The 22,457-nt window shown below is 44.7% G+C and overlaps 1 protein-coding gene across 2 annotated transcripts in view; it reads right to left on the bottom strand.

Moving 5' to 3' along the window:
* MYO1E (myosin IE) overlaps nt 1–22,457 on the bottom strand; it is a 171,478-nt gene that overhangs the window by 2,306 nt on the left and 146,715 nt on the right. The window contains exons 23-27 of one of the 2 annotated variants that reach the window (XM_090030181.1): nt 16,876–17,022; nt 12,121–12,278; nt 10,950–11,042; nt 7,687–7,891; nt 2,798–5,492 (exon numbers count right to left, since the gene is read on the bottom strand). In XM_090030181.1, the coding sequence (XP_089886307.1) occupies nt 5,360–5,492; nt 7,687–7,891; nt 10,950–11,042; nt 12,121–12,278; nt 16,876–17,022 (736 nt within the window). In that variant the 3' untranslated portion in view covers nt 2,798–5,359. Of the gene's footprint in view, nt 1–2,797; nt 5,493–7,686; nt 7,892–10,949; nt 11,043–12,120; nt 12,279–16,875; nt 17,023–22,457 lie in introns of those variants that run through there. The other variant, XM_090030180.1, reaches the window with a different exon arrangement.

The raw sequence follows: 22,457 nt of genomic DNA, 5'->3' as shown, positions 1-22,457 counted from the left end.
TTGCCCTTTAAATCTGTTGACCTAGAAAGAGGTTCTTTTATAAAGGTGGAGTAGTGGTAGGACTGGGGATCTATAGCCCTAGCTCACAACTGCTTCTGGGCAGTATTAAAGCATTGCACCATTAATAACAGTCTCAAACCAAGATTTTCTATGGCTTTATCTTGGGTATAGGGCCTTCATTTACAGGTCTAGAAATTCTGAATGGGCTGTGAACAGGGAACTGGTTTGCACAGATGCAGCAGCAAGAGTGGTTTGATTAACAAGAACCATTTGCTTGGGTCTGGTCACAGCCAGGGATTGGAGGAATAGCTAGCTGAGACATCATGGAGGCAGGCTGGGTGTTAGCAGGAGGGGGTTAATATTCTAGAATTGGTGGGTTTACCCCTTATGCCAGTAACATCTTAGCCATTACAGATGTGATAAAACTGGAACTCTTGCTGCTGCACAAAGTGATGCTTCAGATAAAATGTAACTGTGTTACCACACATCTGAGGCTTGGAGCCACTAAATATGCAGCTGCCCTGCCATTGTTTGTCTGCTAGAAATATTATAATGCATAATTGGGAATGAAATATTTGTGAAAGAGCAGCTCTCCAAAAGCCTGTGCTAGTATTTTGTTTAACTTGGTGAAAAGGATCATTAGTGTTGAATACAGAGATAATGAACTAGAAAGATGATGTTCAAGAGAGACCTTTGCAGCCTGACCCCTCTCTCTCTGGGCCTTTCCCTCATCTTTTGTTCCCATGAGATAAAGAGCTAATATAACACTGGACAATCTTCCCTCTTGTGGTTTTACATTTGCTTTCTGTGACCAATCACAGAGTAGAGAAAATGTGGGGGGTTTTCTCCCCTACATGAGTGCCTGTAGCTGCTGTTAATGTTGCTGGGAATTCACACATGCAGCTGATGACTAAAGTTTTTCGTGGATAAAAATGAAGTTTGTAACTACTTCTGTTCCTGAAGATTGATTTCCTGTTGGAAACCTGTGCAGGAGGGAAAGGGCTCTTGGAACTGAAATTTAAATAAAAGTGCAGCTGAAGAGGGTCTAATTCCCCTGAGCCATCACTTGTATTTGTGAGGCCCGACAGGAAAGTAGGCTCAGCCTTTAAAGTGCATTAACAGTGGAAATGAATAGTGGTGCTTCAACAGACTTTGCATGTATGTTTAATGTACACATTTGCTCTTCTTTGAATGGAGTATGAGGTGTGCTGCCCAGCAACTGATAGAGAAGAAACAATAAGCTCTGGATTCCAGCAGTAAGAAAAATGATGACTACCCCAAGCTCCGCATCAGATACTAAAGCCATCAGACATTGTTTCAGCCCTGAATGGATTTCTGAGGCCATCAAGTCCTGCAAGCCCTGTTGCAGCCTCAGAAAAATCAAGATATGTGAAAACTTCAATGGACGTGTGACAGCTATTCTGGCAGCTGGCTGCCAGCACACAGGTGTTTCTTTCTAGCTGTTCACACAACCACAGATGGAGACCTGTGCTAATGACAAGGAGGAAGAGGAAGAAGATCTAGCCACCTTTGAGTGGTAGAAAAGAAAATAGAAGTGCAAAGACATGCCTGCTAGATCCAAATGGTTTCCTTGGAACCGTGAACCAAGTGATGTGCCTGATTCCTCAGCTGTAGCAAATAATCATCCTGACGGTAGGCAAGACTAAGGCTTCTTATTATTTGATGCATAGTGGGAATTTTAAGCAGCTGTTGAGCTGGACTGTAGCTTAAACAATTGCTTGCAGCTTCTTTGAGCAACTGACGATCTGAGGTATGAAATGTTCTGTTAAAGCTGTTCTGAAACTGCCCAAAGCTTTACTAATATCACATTAGGAGAGCAACTGTTTACTGTATGTTCCAGAAACGCGCAATAGGTTAAATGCTCTGGACACCCATCCAAAAAGTGACAGTTTCTTTCACAGCCAGTGAGTCTTCTAAAGCAGCTGTGATTTGTACTGCTGGTTTAAAACTTTGAATGAGCAGACATCCCTAGTCAGATCTAGATGATTCAATACCCATGTGTGCATGTATTTCCCAGGGAATCCACATAATTCTTAGATGATGCTGGTAAAAGGAGGTTGGTTTCTACTCTGTAGGCAGACAATCCTCCATCCCCACTGTAAGGAATAATTAGAAATAAAACTAAAAAAAACCTCAACACTTTCTCTGAGATTCTCCCCTGCAGTTTTCATCTCAGCACCCGCTGCCCAGGGTTTTACATGGTAAGGGGAGTTGTCATGCTGTAATTAACAGGTTGTTGTCAAACACAAGCAGGGCATTTTACACCTTGGCTATATAGTATTAAATGAAATCTACAGCTTTGCAGGTTGGGTCATAAGGGTCAACAAGATTTTCCTTTGTTCTGAGTGAGAGATGCAAAGCTGATTTCTTCTTTTTATATTTACAAAAAATTCTGATAGAGGTGAGGCAGGCCTGGGAAAAGTGCATCAGCAGAATAGCCATCACGTTAAAAGATTAACCAGCAGCACAGAGCCAAAAAAGCATGTTAGAGGATGACAGTGTAAGAAAACCTTTCATGGTCACCAGCAGATGGAGTTGCTCATCATTAGATGTGATCCTCTAGCACAGAGAGCAGACAGACTCTGGGTGGATGTTTTCAATGACTGCTATGATACCAGTATTACACACAATTCTTGGTTTAATACAAGAAACTGCCTTGTGTTGGCAAAAATTCCCATATAGTATCTGCACAGGAATTAAAGGCCTGGGTTTAGGGAGTAGTTCTTTGCTTTGCTTGCTGTGGGACGCTTCCCTGCCGCCCCCCCGCCCCCCCCCCTTCTACCACATAGTATCACAACTTTTTGAGAGGATGTAGTGGAAGGTGCTGCAGTGCAGTGGTCTTTACTGCAAAGATCTCGGATCATAAGATGTGGCTTGGAAATGCATACAGCTGTCATAGAGGAAGGGGGCAGTTTGGGTATAGACAAGGGTAAGAATAGTAAAGTGTGCTGATTGTTCAGAATTTGCTGTGTTAAAAAGGCAGAAATGTATCTCAGGCTATAACAAACTCACAAGCTCTTCTCCCCCAGGGTTCTTCTTCTTTTTATAGGGCACTTTTTATATTTCTCTGTTTTCAGGCTACCGAAGTACTTCTCATTGTTAAAAAGGCATGAAACTAAATTATTGACTGTTAATTCTCAAGTTTAACTGAAGCTGCTGTTATCATCTATAATTCCTCCAGACAATGAGAAATTTCCACTATGGGTTTGCAGGATATTGGACTCAACACTCTATTCTAGATACAACCACAATAGTGCAATGTGAGTTATGTACAAAACAAATTGTCTCTTTTACCAGCTGATTTGTGATGGAGCAATCCTGTTCTGCAGGGTCCATCCAGCACAGCTAGGAATCAGACAGCCCATAGATTAAAATTTTGTTTTACTGCCATAGCATATGAAATAATATTGCAGACCTTTGTGTCTGTGGATATGCCCCACCCTCCCATTTTAACTGCCAGACTGTTATTGCAATGCTATTTATAATTTTGGCTTGCTATAAACTTGCAAAAAGACTAAAGCAATCTCCCCAGGAATCAAAGAATTTAGTCATGCCTTGCTCTCTCAGAGACCTTCCCTGGCTTCTTACTGAACATAAATCTGTCTACAGACGCCTACAGAGCTCCTACTGGTACAGCATCTATGGTACATGCTGGAATTCTTGATTCTTTCACGGTCTGAGCATACTTTATTCTCCGATCCAGCAGTGTCACTTATTCCAGGAATTCTCCCCTTCTCCCCCCATTTGGAACCTCATCTCAGCCTGCCTTTCACAGACAGGGTATGGGTTCTTCCTATGTGCTCTGGATGCCATTACTGCTGTAGCTGCTTGTGATTTCTCTACTTACCCTGAATCCATACAGTTGTCAGAAAAAACAAGAAAAATCTTTGCATTGTCTGAGCTGGGGCAATCTAGATTATTCCCAGTATGGGCTGAGGGGGACAAATAAAAACAATACCATACCATCAAAATATTCAAAATTGGGCAACAGGAATATATGATTTTCATTCCATGCTCCTAGGCTTAGAAAGTCCATCAGCTCTCTATATGCTTACAGTTTTTGATGAGTCTTATACCAAAATTATTTTCGTGCCTTTTTTTCTCTCCTTTCATACTGTGAGGATTAATTAGTTCATAAATTACTTGGCTAAGGGAAAGAGCTATGTAAATACTGTGCTAAGCCTTACCACATGGTAACCAAAGCTGCACTGAAAAAAGGGATGCCAAGCTACAAGAAGAAAACCATTTTCGTGCGTGTGTGTGTGTGTGTGTGTGATGGGAGGGTCTATGGCAAGTTATCCAGGCATCCACTGAGATCTCTGTATTGCGAAGATTGGTTGCTTTTCTGTAAGGCTGACACCAGATGGGTAGGTACTGTACTACACCAACTTTAAGGAGCATTAGATCCAGATGAAGTGAAGATGCTGTGCCAGGAGACCACCTGGTACAGAAGAAAGAAGTAAAACATTTGTCTACCCTCTGAAGAATATGTTGCATTAGACATTTGACTTGAATTTGAGAGGAGTGAATTGGAAGCCACTCCCTGGATGATGCCCCAGACTGAAGGCAAATGTGATGGGATGTCACAGTGAACAGATGACTAGAGACTGGGCAAATCAGTATTTCTGCCAAAGTATTTTTAGTACATAAACTGATATATCTGGCAAAGTGACTCACTATCAGGTTAAAAACTTGGCCGAACAATTACAGCCCAGCAGAAAAATGTTATGGCCGAGTTTTAAAAATCGGCTTATAGAGTAGCAAAGGAAATGCTGATGTTAACACAGCTGTGTGACTTCATAAGTGTGGCAGGTGTGGGATGGAGCAGAAAGACTGCTATTAACATAGGACCTTCCGAGCCTCCTTGAGAAATCCAGCCCTCCTCTAGCAGACTTCCTTGTATGGTGGTGACTTTGTTTTTACTTCAACCTCCTTCTCCACCTTTGGGCGATACTTGGGATCCAGCTGCTGTGGTCAGTGAGGGCTTAGACTCAGCAGTGAGTCACTTGGAGCAGTGGTGCAACATAAGCTAATTGCTGCCAGCTGGCTTTTTGCTGTGGTGGGTCTGGCTAGATGACTTCTCCCACTTGGGAGAGAGATTAAGTATCCACTCAAAGGACTGTTTGGGGAAAGAGAAGCCAGGAAGTAGATGAGGTGAAAAGAAATTGACTATGATGGCAATCAAAAAAAATGACAGTACATCCCCTTCCCGAGGTGAGAGTCAATGAAGCAACAGCCAGTTCCACTCTGGAAAACAGTGGTCTTGTTCTCTGTGCCGTTCTCTCCGGGGAATTGTAAGCTACGCAATCTCTGACCCGCTTTGGATCATGATGGAACTTCAGCCTGGCACTGGGCCAGAAGGTCTAGGTGCAGTCATCCAAAATATGCCAGTTCTGGAGTATTTACCAGTGAAATCATAAAAAGCCTTTGCCTGAAGGAAAGGATGGGGCAATACAGATTCCTTGCAAGAGCTGCAATGAACAGAAGAAACAGGCAGAGAATGCAGGTCAGAGGTATTCTCGAGATAGGGTGCCCCACACTGTAACACAGGGGCGGGCAATTATTTTGGGCAGAAGGCCGCTTACTGAGTTTCGGCAAGACATCGAGGGCCACATGACAGTCAGCCCAGGGCAGAATAATATTAATTTCCTAATTTTGTAGGGGCCCTGCGGGCCACATCCAGCCCCCAGGCCGCATTTTGCCTACCCCTGCTGTAACACCACCAGAAAACCTATCAGTGTATGATCAGATGTTTCCTGTGATTGCTCCTTATCTTAATACAGAAGTTAGCTGTATTAAAAATAATCCCATAATATGATGCTCTGTGTTGTTATTCTGAATGGTGATCTTTGATGGTGTAGTATCTGAGCCTCATTCAGTCACGCTAAAGATTGGGATGCTTACAATAGCTTTCTTTTTTATAATTTGGGCCTAACCTCTGGGTGTTGGAAAGTTGCCAATGGAGCCCTCAGCTGAACAAAGCTTGCTTCTGCCCTCACCTGTTTTAAGTGAGCATCACGTGTCGCATGGGGCGAAACAGAATGATGATCAGTACACACCTATTTTAATCAGCAAGACACCAGCAGGGTGTACTCAATGTCTGTTTATTTTAATAGGTCACCGCCTGCAAAGTGAAGCCTGAATCAAAAACTATCCGTAAGCATAATTAATCCTGACTTCAGAGCAGATTTTACTTTTACCCATGCAAGCCACATTTACCCTATTATACTGTATTCTGGAAGATCTCAGCCAAATGAAATGAATCTGGATCCTTGGTGAAACCCTTTCCCTCGCTATACTGGATAAGGAGCTAAATGCAAGAAGTGAGAATTGCTAATGTAAGATGAACAGTGTTTTTCTCAAATAACTGAATATGCAACAGCTTTTGAGTCTGACAATTAAGTGGCATCCAAATTCCCACTAAAGCAAAACTCTGCTAATCTACAAAAACAGAAGAGAAATCTCAGTTAGAAAGGAGGATTTTTTATGCAGTAGTGTAATAATGACTGTGTTAGATTGCCATGACTGTACGTATATTGCCTTTATATATTACATTAAGAGGCTGTAGTACTTAGGGAAGTACTAGATGGTTATCCTGGAGCCTGAAATCATTTGTAGATCCATATGACAGCGACAGCCTGAGAAACTGCTAAGCTTGCTTGTCCCAGGCTGGACTGACATTTCAGCCATGACCTGGGGAGTCCATGTACAGTGGAGAACACAGTTCATTTTCCAGGGCACATTTAGCCCCTGGTCTCTCTGCTCTTTCTCTTTGCCAGTTGTGGGGCTGGTGATACTGACACCTTTCCAGTGGGAAGCAGGTACAGCTCATAGGCAAGGGGTGGCCAAACTCTGGCACAAGTGCCACAAATGGTACAGGCAGCCTCCAGGTGGGGTACATTGCAGATCAGGGAGGACAGGTAGCACAGCGTCAGATAGGCCAGGGAGCAGAAGACAGAGTAGCAGATCAGGCAAGGAGCACAAGGGAGGGAGCAGAAAGCAGAGCAGCAGATTGGGCTGGGGAAGGGGATTCGAAGGGACACTCAGGAAGGATGCAGAGCTAATTTGTGGCTCTCCCAGCAAAAAGGTTGGTACCCACTGCCATAGGCCATCAGTAGTCACCAGCCAACAAGCTGAGTTTGGATAACGACTTGCATTATTTGGAAGGGCTTATTATTAACTGGCAACAAACAAACTCTTTCTCTTATTGATTTTAGCTCATAAACCTCAGCAACATGGTAAAGCAAAGGAAATGTTTCCCTAGAGCATACATAGTTGTCATAGTAACTGATTATAGGGGGAAAAAAGCAATTCTGAGCTGTTTCTTTTACATTTGACACCAAAAGTAACCTGGAAATCACTTCATTGTTTTTCTTTAGTACTTTAATCATATCAGCTCAAGTGTTAGCAAATGTAGTTTGGTACTGTCTTATCTGCATCATGTACAAGACATCACTAATCCAGTAAATTATGAAGGAAATACTGAGAAATGTGTATCTCAGTTTTGATTCACTAATAGGTAACTTCCCCAAAGTAATTAACAATTCTAATTGCCTATTTGGCTTAAGTACTATTAATGTGCATCCTCCACCATGATATTAGATCATCTAACAGGATCAGATTCCCTCCTCTACTAAAATCTAATGTGCATTAGTAAAACCTTACCCAGCAACTCCTTGATCTGGCACCTTGAGGAAATCCAGGCTTTGTGGCTGATGTGAAATTTTGCCTGATCCCCCTGAAAGTGGCCGTGGTAAAGGTGGGCATGCCATGCTTGTATACAGATTCTTCTGACCGGCTCGCTGATTTGCTGGAACTTGGGGATGTGGTATAAACGGCGTGGTTTTTATCACTCCATTTTGATGATGACCTAGAGAAGAAAAAACAAACCATAAGCACAGGCAGTATAACCTTGAGGATATTAACTTTTCCAAAAGTGGTCTCCTTTCTCTGGGTACAATTTGTGTTGGCAACTCAATTTGAGAAACTCAAAGCTAAATTCAGCTGGAATTCAGAAGTTTGGTCTATGCACAGACCCAGTTCCAAAGAAAACATCTCAGGATCATGGTCTTCTGAACTCCTTGCTCAAAGAAACATAGAAGTACATGGCTATAAATATTTGCCTGTTTGACAGGAGTACTAAAAAGATATATATATGCAGATCCTTGCTTCTACTTCAATAGCTCAAAAAGAGGCTCCTGTTCTGAATTTTGAAGGCAATAAGGATGACAATAAGCTAAATGTAAGAGTTGAATATAACCATGCAAAGGAACTTCTGAAACTTGTTTGCCATCCAAAGCTTGTTTATTACATACATACATATTATATATACACTATTTTTCATAATGTTGAACTGATTGTTCACATTTTAAATCTCATTTCACTGTTGTCCTGTACAGCACAATGAGTTATAGGTGTGATTTAGTGTGAAATATAGATGTGCTCGTTTTCTGTCTCTGAAACAACTTTATGCACACTTAACGCACTGTGCAGAACCCTCATCTCCAGACACAAATTTAAAACTTGCAGCCACCCACCTCTGAGCTCACTGCAGCTTTTGAGCAAAACCCTGCATTCCTTACATGCCAGAACTCCCACTGAATTCAATGAGAGAAAAGCAGGGTCGGCCATGACTTATGCACTCTCCCTGATTCTCTCCTGTTCCTCCTCGTGGTAAGAGGCAGTAGCCAGTCAAACTACTAGACCAATGAATGGCTATATGGAAAGGGGAGTACATTAATTATTGCTTCCTCTGAACCCTGGCTTCTGGAAGAGCTTACTGCAAATCTGGGAAACACTGATTTACTAATAATATTTTACAAGCTTCAGTGCCAAAAGCAACCAAGCAGGCTGGATTCTCTAAGATAGTCCCACATTTAAAGGCTGTGGTCTGGAGACTCTGAGGATGCTCTGAAATTGGACTTTTGTCCTAAATTTTAAAACTTAGGTCTGACCGACACCAGGAAGCATCCTACTGCATCTGCTGAGAAGGTCCCGCAAAATCCTGCTGTGCATTGTGGGAATGTGTTAAGCTGCTTTCAGGTCAGGGGGTGGAAGCAAGACAGTTACATTCACATGACACTACCCATTTCAGCTAATGAGATCTTCTTCTCAGTAAATCATGAACGAAGCTGTACTTGATTGCTCCACTTCTCTCCACAGTACCACATCAGAGTGATTACCATAACTGGAACCAGAACTAGGGACAAGTGCTGCTGGTCCCAGACTTGGCTCCCTGAAAGATGGTTGCATCTTCAACACCAGATACTAGGGCAGTAGGTTAAGCCTCACAGTTTATTCCTAATCCTGTATCTAACCTTTAAACATACTAGAATCATATTGTGTCATTTCTGACCCCTAGATAGAAGGGAATTACCTGTTTATGGTTGTATAAATTAACATATACATGATAGTGTGTCCATCTATGGTTCTAATAAAAGTCAAGGTAGTTCACAAGACATTTTTAAGGTTGACAGTTGTCCACTGGTTCCAAAAGTCAGGGAACCACCGTCTTAAATAACTAATATGTCTGGGTGGAAATAAGGTGGAACAGAACTATATTCAGTTGCATGGCACTAATTTCCTTTACCTCTTTGTAAACTTTCAACCAGTAAGTTTTGAACGTTTTGGGACGCTCTCTCAAAGTGGTAGATTTCCTAAAAAGGATGTTTTCTTGAACCTGTATCACCATATTAAGAAAAACTCAGTAATATGAACAGCATATGGCTTTTAAGCATTAGGCAAAAGGCAGGGTAGACTGCACCTTATAGGCTAACTAAATCAAAGATGCATAGATTTTCATGAGCCTGTGCTCACTTTCTCAGCTACTGTGAAAGGACACATTCACAGGGAAATAATTTTAAAATTTCTTCTTTTTGGGGTATTTTTAAATCTAAAGGGCAGCACAGTGAATAAGCCCAATGTACATGTCTTTTGTATTCCAGCATCTTTAAAACTGTGGAGGTGAAGTTTAAAAAAATATTATTATAAATAAAGTCCTCTTTGGCTGACTTTTCATGTTTCATTCATCCCTGAAAAGTTATTTACTATCTTATCAGAACTTAGAAGTAGTGGACTGTAAATCTGTTTGGTGAATCCAGGTTTAATGACAGCACTGCAAGCATCCTGCTGCTTAATAAGTACCAAGTAACTCAACATCTTAGGAAACAATTCCATGATGTCCTCAGTCCAAGACCTGTACTCAGCTCCGTGTCAGAACTGTAGCAATTGTCCTACTGTTACTATTTAACTGGGTGAACAGCATAATGTTTCAACTCTGGAATTTTCTCTTAACATTGTACTTGTGTAAAGTGAGTGGCTCAGAAAGGGAACAGTTGCTACAGAATTCTTGGGAAGTATTAGGTCAGTGGATAGTGCTGTGAGTTGATATTCTAAACAAACCTTATTGTTACAGGCCTAAGGAAAAATAAAAGATGACTTCAGTCTGGGTTTAAACTCTGTATGCTACTTACTGGCACAGCTAACATGAATCAGCATTCAGTGCATAAAAAAACTGTTGCATAACAGGATGGCATTATGAGGCATAAATCAAGTTCTATTGTTTCTAGTATTTGAAAGCACAGAGACATTGTTGAGTGCTGTCTAGGCCTGTGCTGTGTGTATATATTTTGTACTAAACTGTAAAGTGGAAAGGGGCATGGAATTGGTTGCAGTTGATTGTTTTGCAGCAAGTAGCTGTACATACTGGCACCAACAGCTAAAGTGTGATATCTCTAGCTGAATACTACTCAATCTCAAAGGCTGATTTGATACAGAGCCTACTGCAATTATGGTGATTTCACAGATATTTTATGAAGTGGGGGAGAAAAACCAGTGAAAAGCATTCACACCCCACTCCTCCCCACACTTCTGGTTTCAAGAGGCAGATTAAGTGTGGAGCACTTTAGTTAAAGAGGTTGAAAACTTACCTGGGGGAGGTGGAGCAGCCCTCATTGGGTAATTCGGAGTTTGAGTCCTACCGAAATTCCCTCTACTTTGTGTAAGGTTCCGTCTAGTGGGACCTAAAAGAAACACACACTATTCTGTCTGATTGCTATTTTCTGCGCAGTATTTATTTCGTAAGTCCAGCTCCCCACTTGTGATCAGGGGGAAGAGTATTTGAAACTCAGGGTCTGAATCTCAGGGCTTGGCCAAGGTTAAACTTTGCTCAGAACCTGAAGGGTTGGCAAAGGTGACGTAATGCCACATTTTCAATTCCACCCACCCAGCTGTTTTTGCCAAGGAGACATCCACTATGCAAATGGGTAACTCTGGGTCTGTGCCACCAGGAAACTCTGCCATCCCGAGACAGATCCCAGTTGGCTTGCTTTTTGGCACCTTTGCCCCACAGGAATAACACAAAGCCCAAAGTAGACATATAATGGCTAAGAACTCTTCTGTTTTTAATTGCAGTGCTGTTAAGAAAACTGCATGTATTACTGGGCATGAGAGACTAAAAGGTGTACACCAGAAGAAAATTATATCTGGTTTGGACATAGTTCTTTGGTGGGAACTCAAGTCAAGTTTCTGAAAGCTGTCATGCTGTTTAATCTTTTGCTATACTTATAAACAGATGCCCAGGCCTGTTCTACTTGAAATTCAGACTTGGAAAAAGAAGTATATTTCTGGTACATCTGTGAATTTTCCTTAACCTGAGGAGATGGCAACAGAAGACTGGGATGCAATAGAGAAGAGGCCTCCTCCTATCCCAGTCTGCCCCCTCTCTTAATACATATACACCCCCTCAACTTTCAAAGGCCTCTCCATAAGCGATATGGGAGATGGTGCTCTTAGTGTTCAGAAGCGGAGAGGATGATCCTGCCCTAAATGAATGGCTGATGTGCTGTGTATACTCTTTATTCTATGCTAAAGGACCAGATTACTTAAATGTCAAGGCCATTAATTTTGCATGTTTCCACCAACAGTCACTGTGTGCTGCTGAAGGAGATAGGGAACAGCCTGAGAATAGACATTTGTTGTACCATTTAAGTCTGTTACCAATTCTTTCTGTGAATACTTCAGAGAAACAAGATAGTGTGTGTGGCAGACAGGAAAGAGATATCCATTCAATAGGCCAGTCAAAGGGAAACGAATACTTACGGGAATTCTTTGGTAGCCCTGGTCCGATGCTGACCTGCAGCACCTTATTACTTGGCTTGAGAATAGCCAGATCTCCTTGGCCTTGCATAAACTGCACTTGGCGAGAACCACCAGCACTCCATGGTCCCCATGTCTCCTTTTTCAGCTTTACATCAAGTCTATTACAAACATGGATATAAGGGAAAAAAGCACTCGCATACAACAGAAGACTCCATCACTATTCATTAAATACCTTGTAATTAAGAAAACCTAATAGGGCCCCAGAGAGCTGAGAAAAGTACATCCAGAGTAAATAGACTGACAAAAAAACCAGAATCTTGCTGTCCCTTTTTGTATATTATTTGACATTTAACTTCTCACAGGGAACCTGCATAAACACGATGCTCTCAAGGGTGCTGTAAGCTTTGAGGATGCATGTTAAAAAGTCTGAGCTGCTGATGTGCCTACCATAAACCAGAAACATCTAAAGGAGGTCGTGCTTCCTAACTAATTGTGGCTTATGAAAATTACTTAATCTACACAAGCAATCCTAGTTGCTGTGGATAATATCCAGGTACTTTGTCTGTATTTTGCACTAGTGTCTTCCTTGGTAAACAAACATTGCTGTCAAAAATTATATATCCTCTTTTTTGCAGCTTACATCTGGAAATGCGTATTTATGCAATATACAGACAGGCTGGACAGCTAAGGAAGTCATGTTTGCTTTTGGCAAACTCCCAGTTCTTATTCATTGCATTTAATACTGGCAAAGCCCAAACTGTCACCGGTATTGGCTCTGAATTCCCAATCCGTAGAAATATGTGGAGTGTTTTGTATGTCTCCCTGCACACTTGTGACTGTCAAACTACAATAATAATCTCCTTTTCTCTCTCATGTACCTCTTACACTTCTCTGGAGGAAATAAAATAAACATGCAAGTCCCGGGCTCAGTGTCACTAATCTATTTACAATGTAGGAGTATTGGCAAGTGCACACTTTAAGGTTTGCAACAGGCCCTTACAGCAAAAATGCAGGCATAAGATAGAGAAAACTGGCCCCAAATGCATTCAAAATCTCTGTAAATTGAAAATGTCTTCATGTTTGCTGTTTGTCTTTGAATCACAGAATCATAGAATCCATGAGCTTGAAGGGACCTGGACAAATCATCGAGTCCGACCCCCTGCCATGGGCAGGAAGGAGCACATAAGACCCCAGCCAGGTGCCTATCCAGTCTCCTCTTGAAGATCTCCAGGGAAGGTGAGAGCACCACCCCTCTGGGAAGCCTATTCCAGGCTCTGGCCACCCTTACAGTGAAGTAGTTCTTCCTAATATCTAACCTAAACCTCTCCTCCCTCAGCTTGTGGCCATTGTTCCTGGTGACTCCAAGGGGGGCCCTGGTGAACAGACTTTCCCCAACTCCCTGCTGCTGGCCCCTGATAAGGTTGTAGGCAGCCACAAGATCCCCCCTCAGTCTCCTCTTGCGGAGACTGAAGAGATTCAGGTCCCTCAGCCTCTCCTCATAGGGCTGGCCATGGAGGCCCCCAACCACACAAGTGGCCTCCTCTGGACCCTCTCCAGGTTCTCCACGTCCCTCTTGAAGTGCAGCACCCAGAACTGGACACAGTACTCCAGCTGCGGCCTGACCAGCGCCACATAGAGGGGGAGCAAGACCTTTCGGGACCTGTTAGTGATGCCTGTTGATGCAGGACAGTGTGCGGTTGGCTCTGCCTATTGCTTCGTTGCACTGGCAATTCATAATCGTCCTGGAGTCAATCCTGACTCCAAGATCCCTTTCTGCCTCTGTGCTGCTGAGAGGGGCAGCCCCTAACCTATAACCATCATGCTGGTTCCCTCTCCCCAGGTGCAGCACCCTGCACTTGTCCTTGTTGAACCGCATTCTCCTCAGATCCGCCCACTTCTCCAACCTATCCAGGTCTGCCTGGATGCGGTCCCTGCCTGCCGGTGTATTCACTTTACCCCACAGCTTGGTGTCATCAGCGAACTTGAACAGGGTGCTCTCCACACCCTCGTCCAGGTCGCTAACGAAGATGTTGAACAGCACAAGCCCAAGGACCGAGTCCTGGGGGACTCTGCTGCCCACACCCTCCCAGGTCGACATCGACCTGTCCACCACCACCACCAGCCTTTGGGTGCGCCCCTGGAGCCAGTTTGCCACTCATGTGACCATGCATTTGTCAATGCTGCAGCCCCTCAGCTTGCCCACCAGAATTGGGTGGGACACTGTGTCGAAGCCTTCTGGAAGTCCAAGATGACATCGACTTCCTCCTTCCCATCTAAGCTCTTTGTTACCTGGTCTTAGAAAGAGACCAGGTTAGTCAGGCAGGATCAGCCTGGCACAAACCTGTGCTGGTTACCCCTCAACATCACTTCCCCTGCAGGGCTCTCACAAATGTGGCCCTTGATAATTTTTTCAAAGACCTTCCCCAGGATAGAAGCGAGGCTGACTGGCCTGTAGCTGCCAGGCTCTTCCTTCCTCCCCTTCTTGAAAATAGGGACCACATTGGCTCTTTTCCAGTCCTCAGAAACTTGGCCCAAGCACCAGGAGTCCTCGAACAGCCGTGTCAATGGCTCCGCAATGACACCAGCCAATCCCCTCAGCACCCGCGGATGAAGGTCATCCGGGCCCGCTGAGTTGGACACATCTAAGCCCTCCAGGTAATCCTTAACTAGGTCTGAACTAACTGTCAGGGGACTCGCATCCTTCCTGGGCCTCTCTATGCTATCACCCAAGAGCGCCCCATGGTCAGCAGACAGGAACATGGAGGCAAGGAACTTGTTGAAGAGTTTGGCCGTCTCTTGCGCGTCCACCACCAACTGCCCTGCCCTGCCCCATAGGGGTCCAATGTTACCTCGAGTCTTCTTGCTACCTATATACTTGAAGGACTTTTTGTTATCCTTAATCCCAGATGCTAATCTAAACTCCAGTGCTGCTTTAGCCTTCCTCACCAAACCCCTACAAGCTCGGGTCAGGGAGGTGTACTCCTCCTTTGTCCCTGCCCCCTGCTTCCACCGCCAGTACGCTTTTTTCTTTGTCCTCAGGCCAGCCTGGATATCTGTGCTCAGCCATGAAGGCTTCTTGGACCCTTTCCCCACCTTCTTGCGCAGAGGAATTGCATCCTGTTGCACCCCAAGGATAGCCTCCTTGAGGAAGGACCACCTTTCCTGGACCCCCAGACTAGCTACCCCCTGGGCTCCAAGTCCCTCCCTGACTACTGCCCTGAGCACATCGAAGTTGGCTTTCCTAAAGTCAAGCATTTGCACTATGCTAGCTACCCTCCCCACCTTTCTCTGAATGGCAAACTGGATCCTTTCATGATCACTGTCCCCTAGCCTCCCTTGTACTAGCACCTCCCCCACCAGGTCGTCCCCAGAGGCTAACACCAGATCCAGTATGGCTTTTTCCCTAGTGGGGACGAGTACCCCCTGCACGAGGTGTAGGTCCTGTATGCACATCAGGAACCTTCGTGAGTGGCTAGACCTGGCCGACTGCTCCTCCCAGCTGATGTCAGGGTGATTCATATCACCCATGACCACAACATCCTTTGCACACACGGCCTCCCCCAGCTGCCTGGAGAATCCCAGATCCAACTCTTCCTCCTGATGTGGTGGCCTGTAGTAAACCCCTACCACCAGATCCCTCTCCCCTTGCCCTCCTTGAAGTTTGACCCACGGGGTCTCAGTTAAGCCTTCCTCTGGTCCCATTTGGAAGGTAGAACTGGTATACTGTTTCCTAACATAGAGCACAACCCCCCCTTACCTCAGGACACCACCCGCTTACCTCCCAACTTGCAGGCCTCTGTCCTTTCTTTCAAACAGCACCTACCACAATATCCTTTTTCTAGGCACAAATATCACATATATCACTACCTTTTCTGCAGCTCTAGGTTAATATCAATAAAGCTGGAGAGTATCTTCCCTTCTCAGAATATAAAACATTACACAGCCACTCTGAGTTACTATTGCCCTGTCCTTCAATGGAGGGAAGGTTTGGATGACAGTTCGCATAGCTGTGCAGTGACTGGCCTGATCCCTGCTGCACGCACCCACACACACCCCCTCTGCTGCAGCATGCTGGGGTGGGACTTCCCCTGGTGTCATGTCTCTGCAGCTTGATCCCTGTCTCAGTAAATGGAGCAGTTGGTTCTGCAGCATTAAGGTCCCATTGCCCACAGAGAATGAAATTTGGAGGTTACCAGTGGTTGGCCCTAAGCTATTATGCTGCCTAGCAAAGGAAGTCCTCTAACTTTCTCAGCATATGTATACATAGATATTTATGGCTACTGATAGACGTGAAAAAAACAACCACCCAGTGCTTTAAGCCTGGTGCACCTACAAACCAAACACAGTGCGTGCCCAGAAGAGGCCTTACGTTAGTTTGACCTGGCTTGCTCAAGGTCTGTATAGATCAGGTGCTTCAGTGGGCCTTTTGGGCACTTTTATAGCTAACTGAATCAAATATTAGATAAAAGAGCCAAAAATCCTGCTGAAGTGCCTGATCTATACAGACACTGGGGAGCCAATGTCCCCAGTGCTTCCTCTTTCAGTAAAGGGCTTTTGGGGGGGGTTTTCATGTCTGTAAGCAGCCTATATGTTTGGCTCCTCTCCTGCCACTAGTTCTGTCCCAGAGGATGGGATAGGGAGCTGAGAACCTGATATTTACATAAACCCATTCCTTGAACCCAAACTGAAGCAGCAAAAAGAAACATATACTTTTTAAATTTCTCTTTAAAATCCATTGTGCAAACCATTACTCACGTATTGCTAAATTTCAGAGGTAGTTTCCTTTGTGTTTTCTCCTCATATCGCTTAGATAAAAGGCTTAAAAATTCTGTTTTGAAGATGGATTCAAGCAAACTATCATATTCCTGCTCATGCAGAATGAACATATCATCCTGAAGTGTGCTGTAAAGAAATTGGACCACAAATCATTCAGGCAACAAAAACATTCTTGTGCTTTAATAGAATTTGAAAGGCAATCATTATGACTTTAAAAAATAATAATAATGAAGAATAAATAACTGAGCTCTGTTTTTTAGGTGATGTATTTTTGTGTGTGCAGCTGATAATGGAATTCCCAAAATAATCCCCACATGAGATATCTGACTGTGAATTGGTTTAAGTTAATTATTGTTTTATGAAATGGGAACATGGGCTACAATTAAAAACTCATATCCTTAACAACAGCAAAGCTGGTGATTAAAACTGAATTTGTAGTATGCTGTGTAAAGTTTAATTAAAACACTGAAAACAAACTTCTTCAAATGAGACTGAAACTCAGGCTAATAGAAAAAAGCAAATACATTTTAAATGAAGGTTCCCAGTCCTGTGCTGCTTTGCCTTGGACTTCAAATACAGTCTCTGGCAGAGTCCTCCTCCATTGCCATTAGTGAAACAATGCTGACTTAAACCAGGTGCAGATCCTGCATGCTGCTTCATTCAGACACATACAGTAGAGGTGCACTGATATATCGGCCCATATTGTATTGGCACCGATAAAAGAAAAATTGATATTATTGGCAATTGGCTTTTTTGGCTAAGTGGCCAATAATTTCACTGATAAACGCAACGTAGATGTGTGCAGCTGCAGCATGAACACAGCCAGGAATACAGCCTGGCAGCTTGGAGAGCAGTGTCCAGCCAGTAAGTCTGTGGTGGGGAAGAGGTATGGTGGGGGGCCTCACTGGGGCCTCCATGGTCAGGGAGGGAGTAGGGCTGGGGCAGGGTAGGGTGCGGGATGGATCTATGGGTAGCTCATCCGGGGGGGGGGGCAGCTCCCCCTGCTGTGTGCACCTCTGCAGGAGGCACAGGGGCATGTGCCCCCTGGATTTGTGAAAGGGTAGGCTGCCCTCTGCAGGCTGGGGACCACACCAGCCTCTTCCCAGTGTGGGCTCAGCTGGGGCTGCACTTGAGGCAGGAGCAGCTGTGCTGGGAGGGGGGGCCACAGGGTTGCTATGGCAAATTCTGGGGTGGCTGCAGCTCACCCCATACCCCCCCTCCCAGTGCTATTGCTGCCTGCCCCAATCCTGCCCGCCCCAAGCACGGCCCCGGCCCAGCCTCCCTGCCAGGAAAAGGCAGGCACATTGTTTGGCCCTCAGCCCACAGTGTGTAGCCTGCCCTCACCCCATGCACAACTCTGAGGGGCACATCCCCCCTGTGCCTCCCCCAGGGGTGCATCAAGGGGGGAAACTCCCATCACTTCGATGAGCCGCCTGTGGCTCCATCTCCCCCAACACACTGGACAGTTTCTACCCGTCCCAGCCCTACTCCCTCACCATGAGAGGCCTCCATCTGCCTCCCCCACGCCTCTTCTCTCCCCAACTCACCTTCCCCACCACAGACTTACTAGCAGGACGCTGCTTTCCAAGCTGCTGGGCTGCATATCAGCAATCAGATCAATATTGGCCAGTACAGCTGGTTAATATTAGGCCATTGGTACCGGCCAGTCGATGCACCCATAATATACAGGTATCTTGCTGAAGTCACAGCCTGCAGAACTGGGGAACACTGTACTGGGATGATTCTGCATCCTTTTGCAGTCCTCAGAGGGGAAAATACTCCCTTGTACTTCTAAGGACCCTGGCAGATTAACCAGCTAGTAACATCTTAAGCACTAATGTGGCCACACGTTAATGCAATTAATTGTGCAATAAAATAAAGAATAAGCCACAAAGTTATTACACAAAATATGCATAATAATGTTTCCCAGGATGCCAAGTTGCATGTGTGGCCAGGCTGACCAGGGCTCCCAATGCCCATGCACCCTCAAGGCTTGACTGCTGCTCCCAAACTTGGGGGTGCATCAGAGTCAAGGGCTCCAATATGCCCCTAATTCTGGGAACCCCAATTAGCTGCCACTCCACCCACAGGGGCACATTGGAGCCCTCAATTCTGATATGGTCTTGAGGCTGGAAACAGGGATCAGCTACCTGGCTCCTCAATTCGGGTGCAGGGGGAGCCTGGAATCACGGTCCCAGTGCCACCGTTGTGCTTCATGCTATGTTTGTGTGCTGGAACTGTGCTGATTGGGATCACACATCAGATCCCCTGGCTTTTTTAGTTGAATGTCTGCCAGGAACCTTAGTCACCAAAACAGGTTTAATATTGTTTCCACCTTAACAGCTTTAATAGTTCTTGTTTATATTTAGTGGCATCTTGTTACACAAATCTAAGAGTAAGTATGGGTCACTAAGCCAGTAACTTCTGAGCTGAACCACCAAGACACTGCCTGCTCCTGTCTGCCCCACATTTCTCTGTGTTAAAATGAACCAAAATCCTTACCTCCCAGCGCTTCACAGACTGAGTTAATTACTGGTGCATCAGACATTAATATTCAGCATATTTATTATCGTGTTATTGATAGGGACCTACAGAAATCATGATTTCACAGAAGTAGGCAGTGCCCACGAAATCCACAGAAAAAAACTTACTGAAAATAAAATGCTGGCTCCCCAGAGGGGGCTCACCAAGACGGGTTACAGGCTGCCAGCTTGATGATTCCTACCCCTTGCTGCTGACTGGCTGTGAGGGCGGCCTGTTATGTGGCCCTGCCCCTCTCCACCAATCAGCAGGGAGAGGCAGGGCTACATGACAGGCTGCTCTCACAACCAATCAGTGGTGAGGGACAAACCACCAGGGCCCCTTGGCCAAGCAGAAGCATGGGGGTGGAGGGAAGGGGTGCGCCATGCTTTTCCTGCAAAACGGCTGCCAGAATCCAAGTTCTGCCCACGAAATTGCCAGGCAGCCACCTCCAATTAGGTGGGTCCCTAGATATCGACTTAATTTGTGCTGTGTTGATTTACACCACTCAAAAACTGGGTCCTAGTCTCTTCCCTCCTTTTTTTGAACAAAGTTTTTGTTATAATGATTCCTTAGAGAAAATGTAATGATTAGCATTATATTACAGCTGTCCCTTTTGTAGAGTTTACTCTACTACAGTACAGCTGAAGTCAAAGTCTCTCTACTGTCTTATTTATTGCAAGCACTTGTTGCATCTCTGATACATGCTAGTTTTAGCATTAATTTAATATCCCATCCTGCAGCTAGGAAATGAAGCCTTTTGCAGGAAACTGGGAAAGGATCCTAGAAGTCCTTTTTCTTAAGGGATGGAATCTGTTGCTCTCATTCACCTATATTTTTTTTATAAAAGATTCCAGCAAATTAAGACATGAGAGCATGGATATTGGGGCTACATGGACAATCAGGGATAGAAGTGAGGAAAAGGGTGTTCGATTTCTCACAAACTTTCCTACACCCCCCTGTCCCATAGGCATAACTAAAAAGCTTCACTTTATAGCAGGGGTGTCAAAGACACAGCCCATGAGCCAAATTCAGCCCACAGAGCCCTCTTATCTGGCTCTGGTGCTGTCCCCGGGTCTCACAGTTCAGCCATGTGGCACACATCGAACTGGCCCCGCATGTATGTCCTCGAGCCAATGCATGCAGCACTGGCTCCATCTGGCTCAGGATCTGTGGTGCGTGTGGATCACCTGGACTAGCTGGAATGGGTACTGGAACTGGCATGCTGGGGGTGATGCGGGGGGCATGAGTGCCCCATATGACAAATCCAGCACCCACCCTGGCTTGTCGCACATGGCTTGTGTCCCAAACTCTGGGTGGTTGCATATGACTGGCATCAAACCAATGCCAATCAGAGCAGGCACTAGATCTGGCATGGAATGGGGTCCATGAGCCTGATATAGCCCGCAGGTCTGAATGTGTTGGATACCCCTGCTTTAGCATGCAGAATGAATGAAAAATCATTAGACAAGTCTTATATCAGTGTCAAAAAGCATCCCTACAACCCTCTTGGTATTATTCTGGTTACAGGCATACAGCCACTTACAAAAGCTTGCAGATATATTTGTTCACCCGCTCAGATTCAGACTTATCCTTGGATCTGTCCACTGCCTTACTCATGGGTTTGGGCTGCAATTTCTTACAGATGTTAGCAGTTGCACACAGTTTTTAAAGGCACTCAAACCAGTTTGTGGCTTTGCTTACTGGCATCTTTTATCTCCTGCTCTGACTAATGACATTAGAAAACACTGTTTTACTGTTTAAATCTCTTCTCAGCATGTTACATGTCGCATACTAAGCAAAAGAGGAGGCCTTAGTCTGCAGTTCTTTGAAGAGAAAAACCATTCATTACGCTTTCAACAGCTGAAATCCTGTTAGGTTTTGAGTTAACATTTATTAAGAACGGCTGCTTTTTACATGATAGTTTATTAGAGGTAGCTGCTGGCAGAGTATTCAGCAGTGTAAACATCCATGTGTCTTAGTCACTGCAGCTGAAAGCAGGGGCAAGCCCGGCTTCTCTGCAGCCAGGTGAAAGGGAAGTTCAAATTAGATGGCTGTCAGCAAGGAATGGCTTCTTTTCTCTAGTAGGCACATGAGGTTGTAAGCTTTAAAGGAAAAGTCACTGATGTCTAACAGATCTGGATGTTTATTACTTCAGCATATCATAACTTTCCAAACAGAACTAGTTAGGTCAGGGGTTTTCAGCTGGGGTATGTGTAGACTGTCACGGAAGCCCTCTGCATTTGGAAGGCCCCAGGGGGTATGCAGCAGCAGCACGAAGCCTCTGGGACCTCCCCCCCATCACTGATCAGCCGCCAAGGGTACCCCCTGATCAAAAAAGGTGGAAAACCCCCAAGCTGGGTTAAGTAATCAGCATGCAGGGCTCCTGTTTCTGAATGCAAATGCTCTTTCATGCAGCTAATAGTGGCAGAATTGAGTTTACTCAGTTACAACCACCTACTTCTTGGTGATCTGGCTATGATGAACTTACCTCTTCAGGCATGCCTTTTATACCTTTCCTTTCCAGCACGCTTACCTGACAGCTGGCCCTTTAAATTTGGGACAGGCAACTAGCCGCAGCCCTTTGATGTTCATTTTCTATCTGGTTGCTGTGGGCTGAACTTTCTTCCCTACAAACTTTTAAGCAGTTTTTTTTCGGTGGATTCCACACGGAATGGAAAGAGAACCTATCTGTGTGCTGTAGGAGCTCTTGGTATAATTTACAATACAAGTGCCAACATTGCCATTTCCTCCTATGTCATTCCTTCTTAAGAGCTGAATTTCCACATGCTTCCATATACTTTCCCATCCTTACAACTTCCCTCTGATTCCTGTCCTCCCACTCCTGCCTCACCACCCTGCCAAACACTGAAGCACCGAGCTTTCTTATCATGGGGAGGAAGATGTGTGAAAAGATGCATTTTTAAAAAAATCACGTAATCTATAACCAGTATAGGAGTGAAAATTTTACAAACAAAGCAAAACGATGACCTATGACCATACCAAATAAAGCAACACTGAAAGAGACTGTTAAGTGAAGT

Source organism: Crocodylus siamensis, chromosome 15 (assembly GCF_052110815.1).
Source record: "Crocodylus siamensis isolate JL-2025a chromosome 15, ASM5211081v1, whole genome shotgun sequence".
Taxonomy (NCBI): Eukaryota; Metazoa; Chordata; order Crocodylia; family Crocodylidae; genus Crocodylus; species Crocodylus siamensis.
The sequence above is the reverse complement of the archived record's forward strand: the minus strand, read 5'-3'. Positions and strand labels throughout refer to the sequence as shown.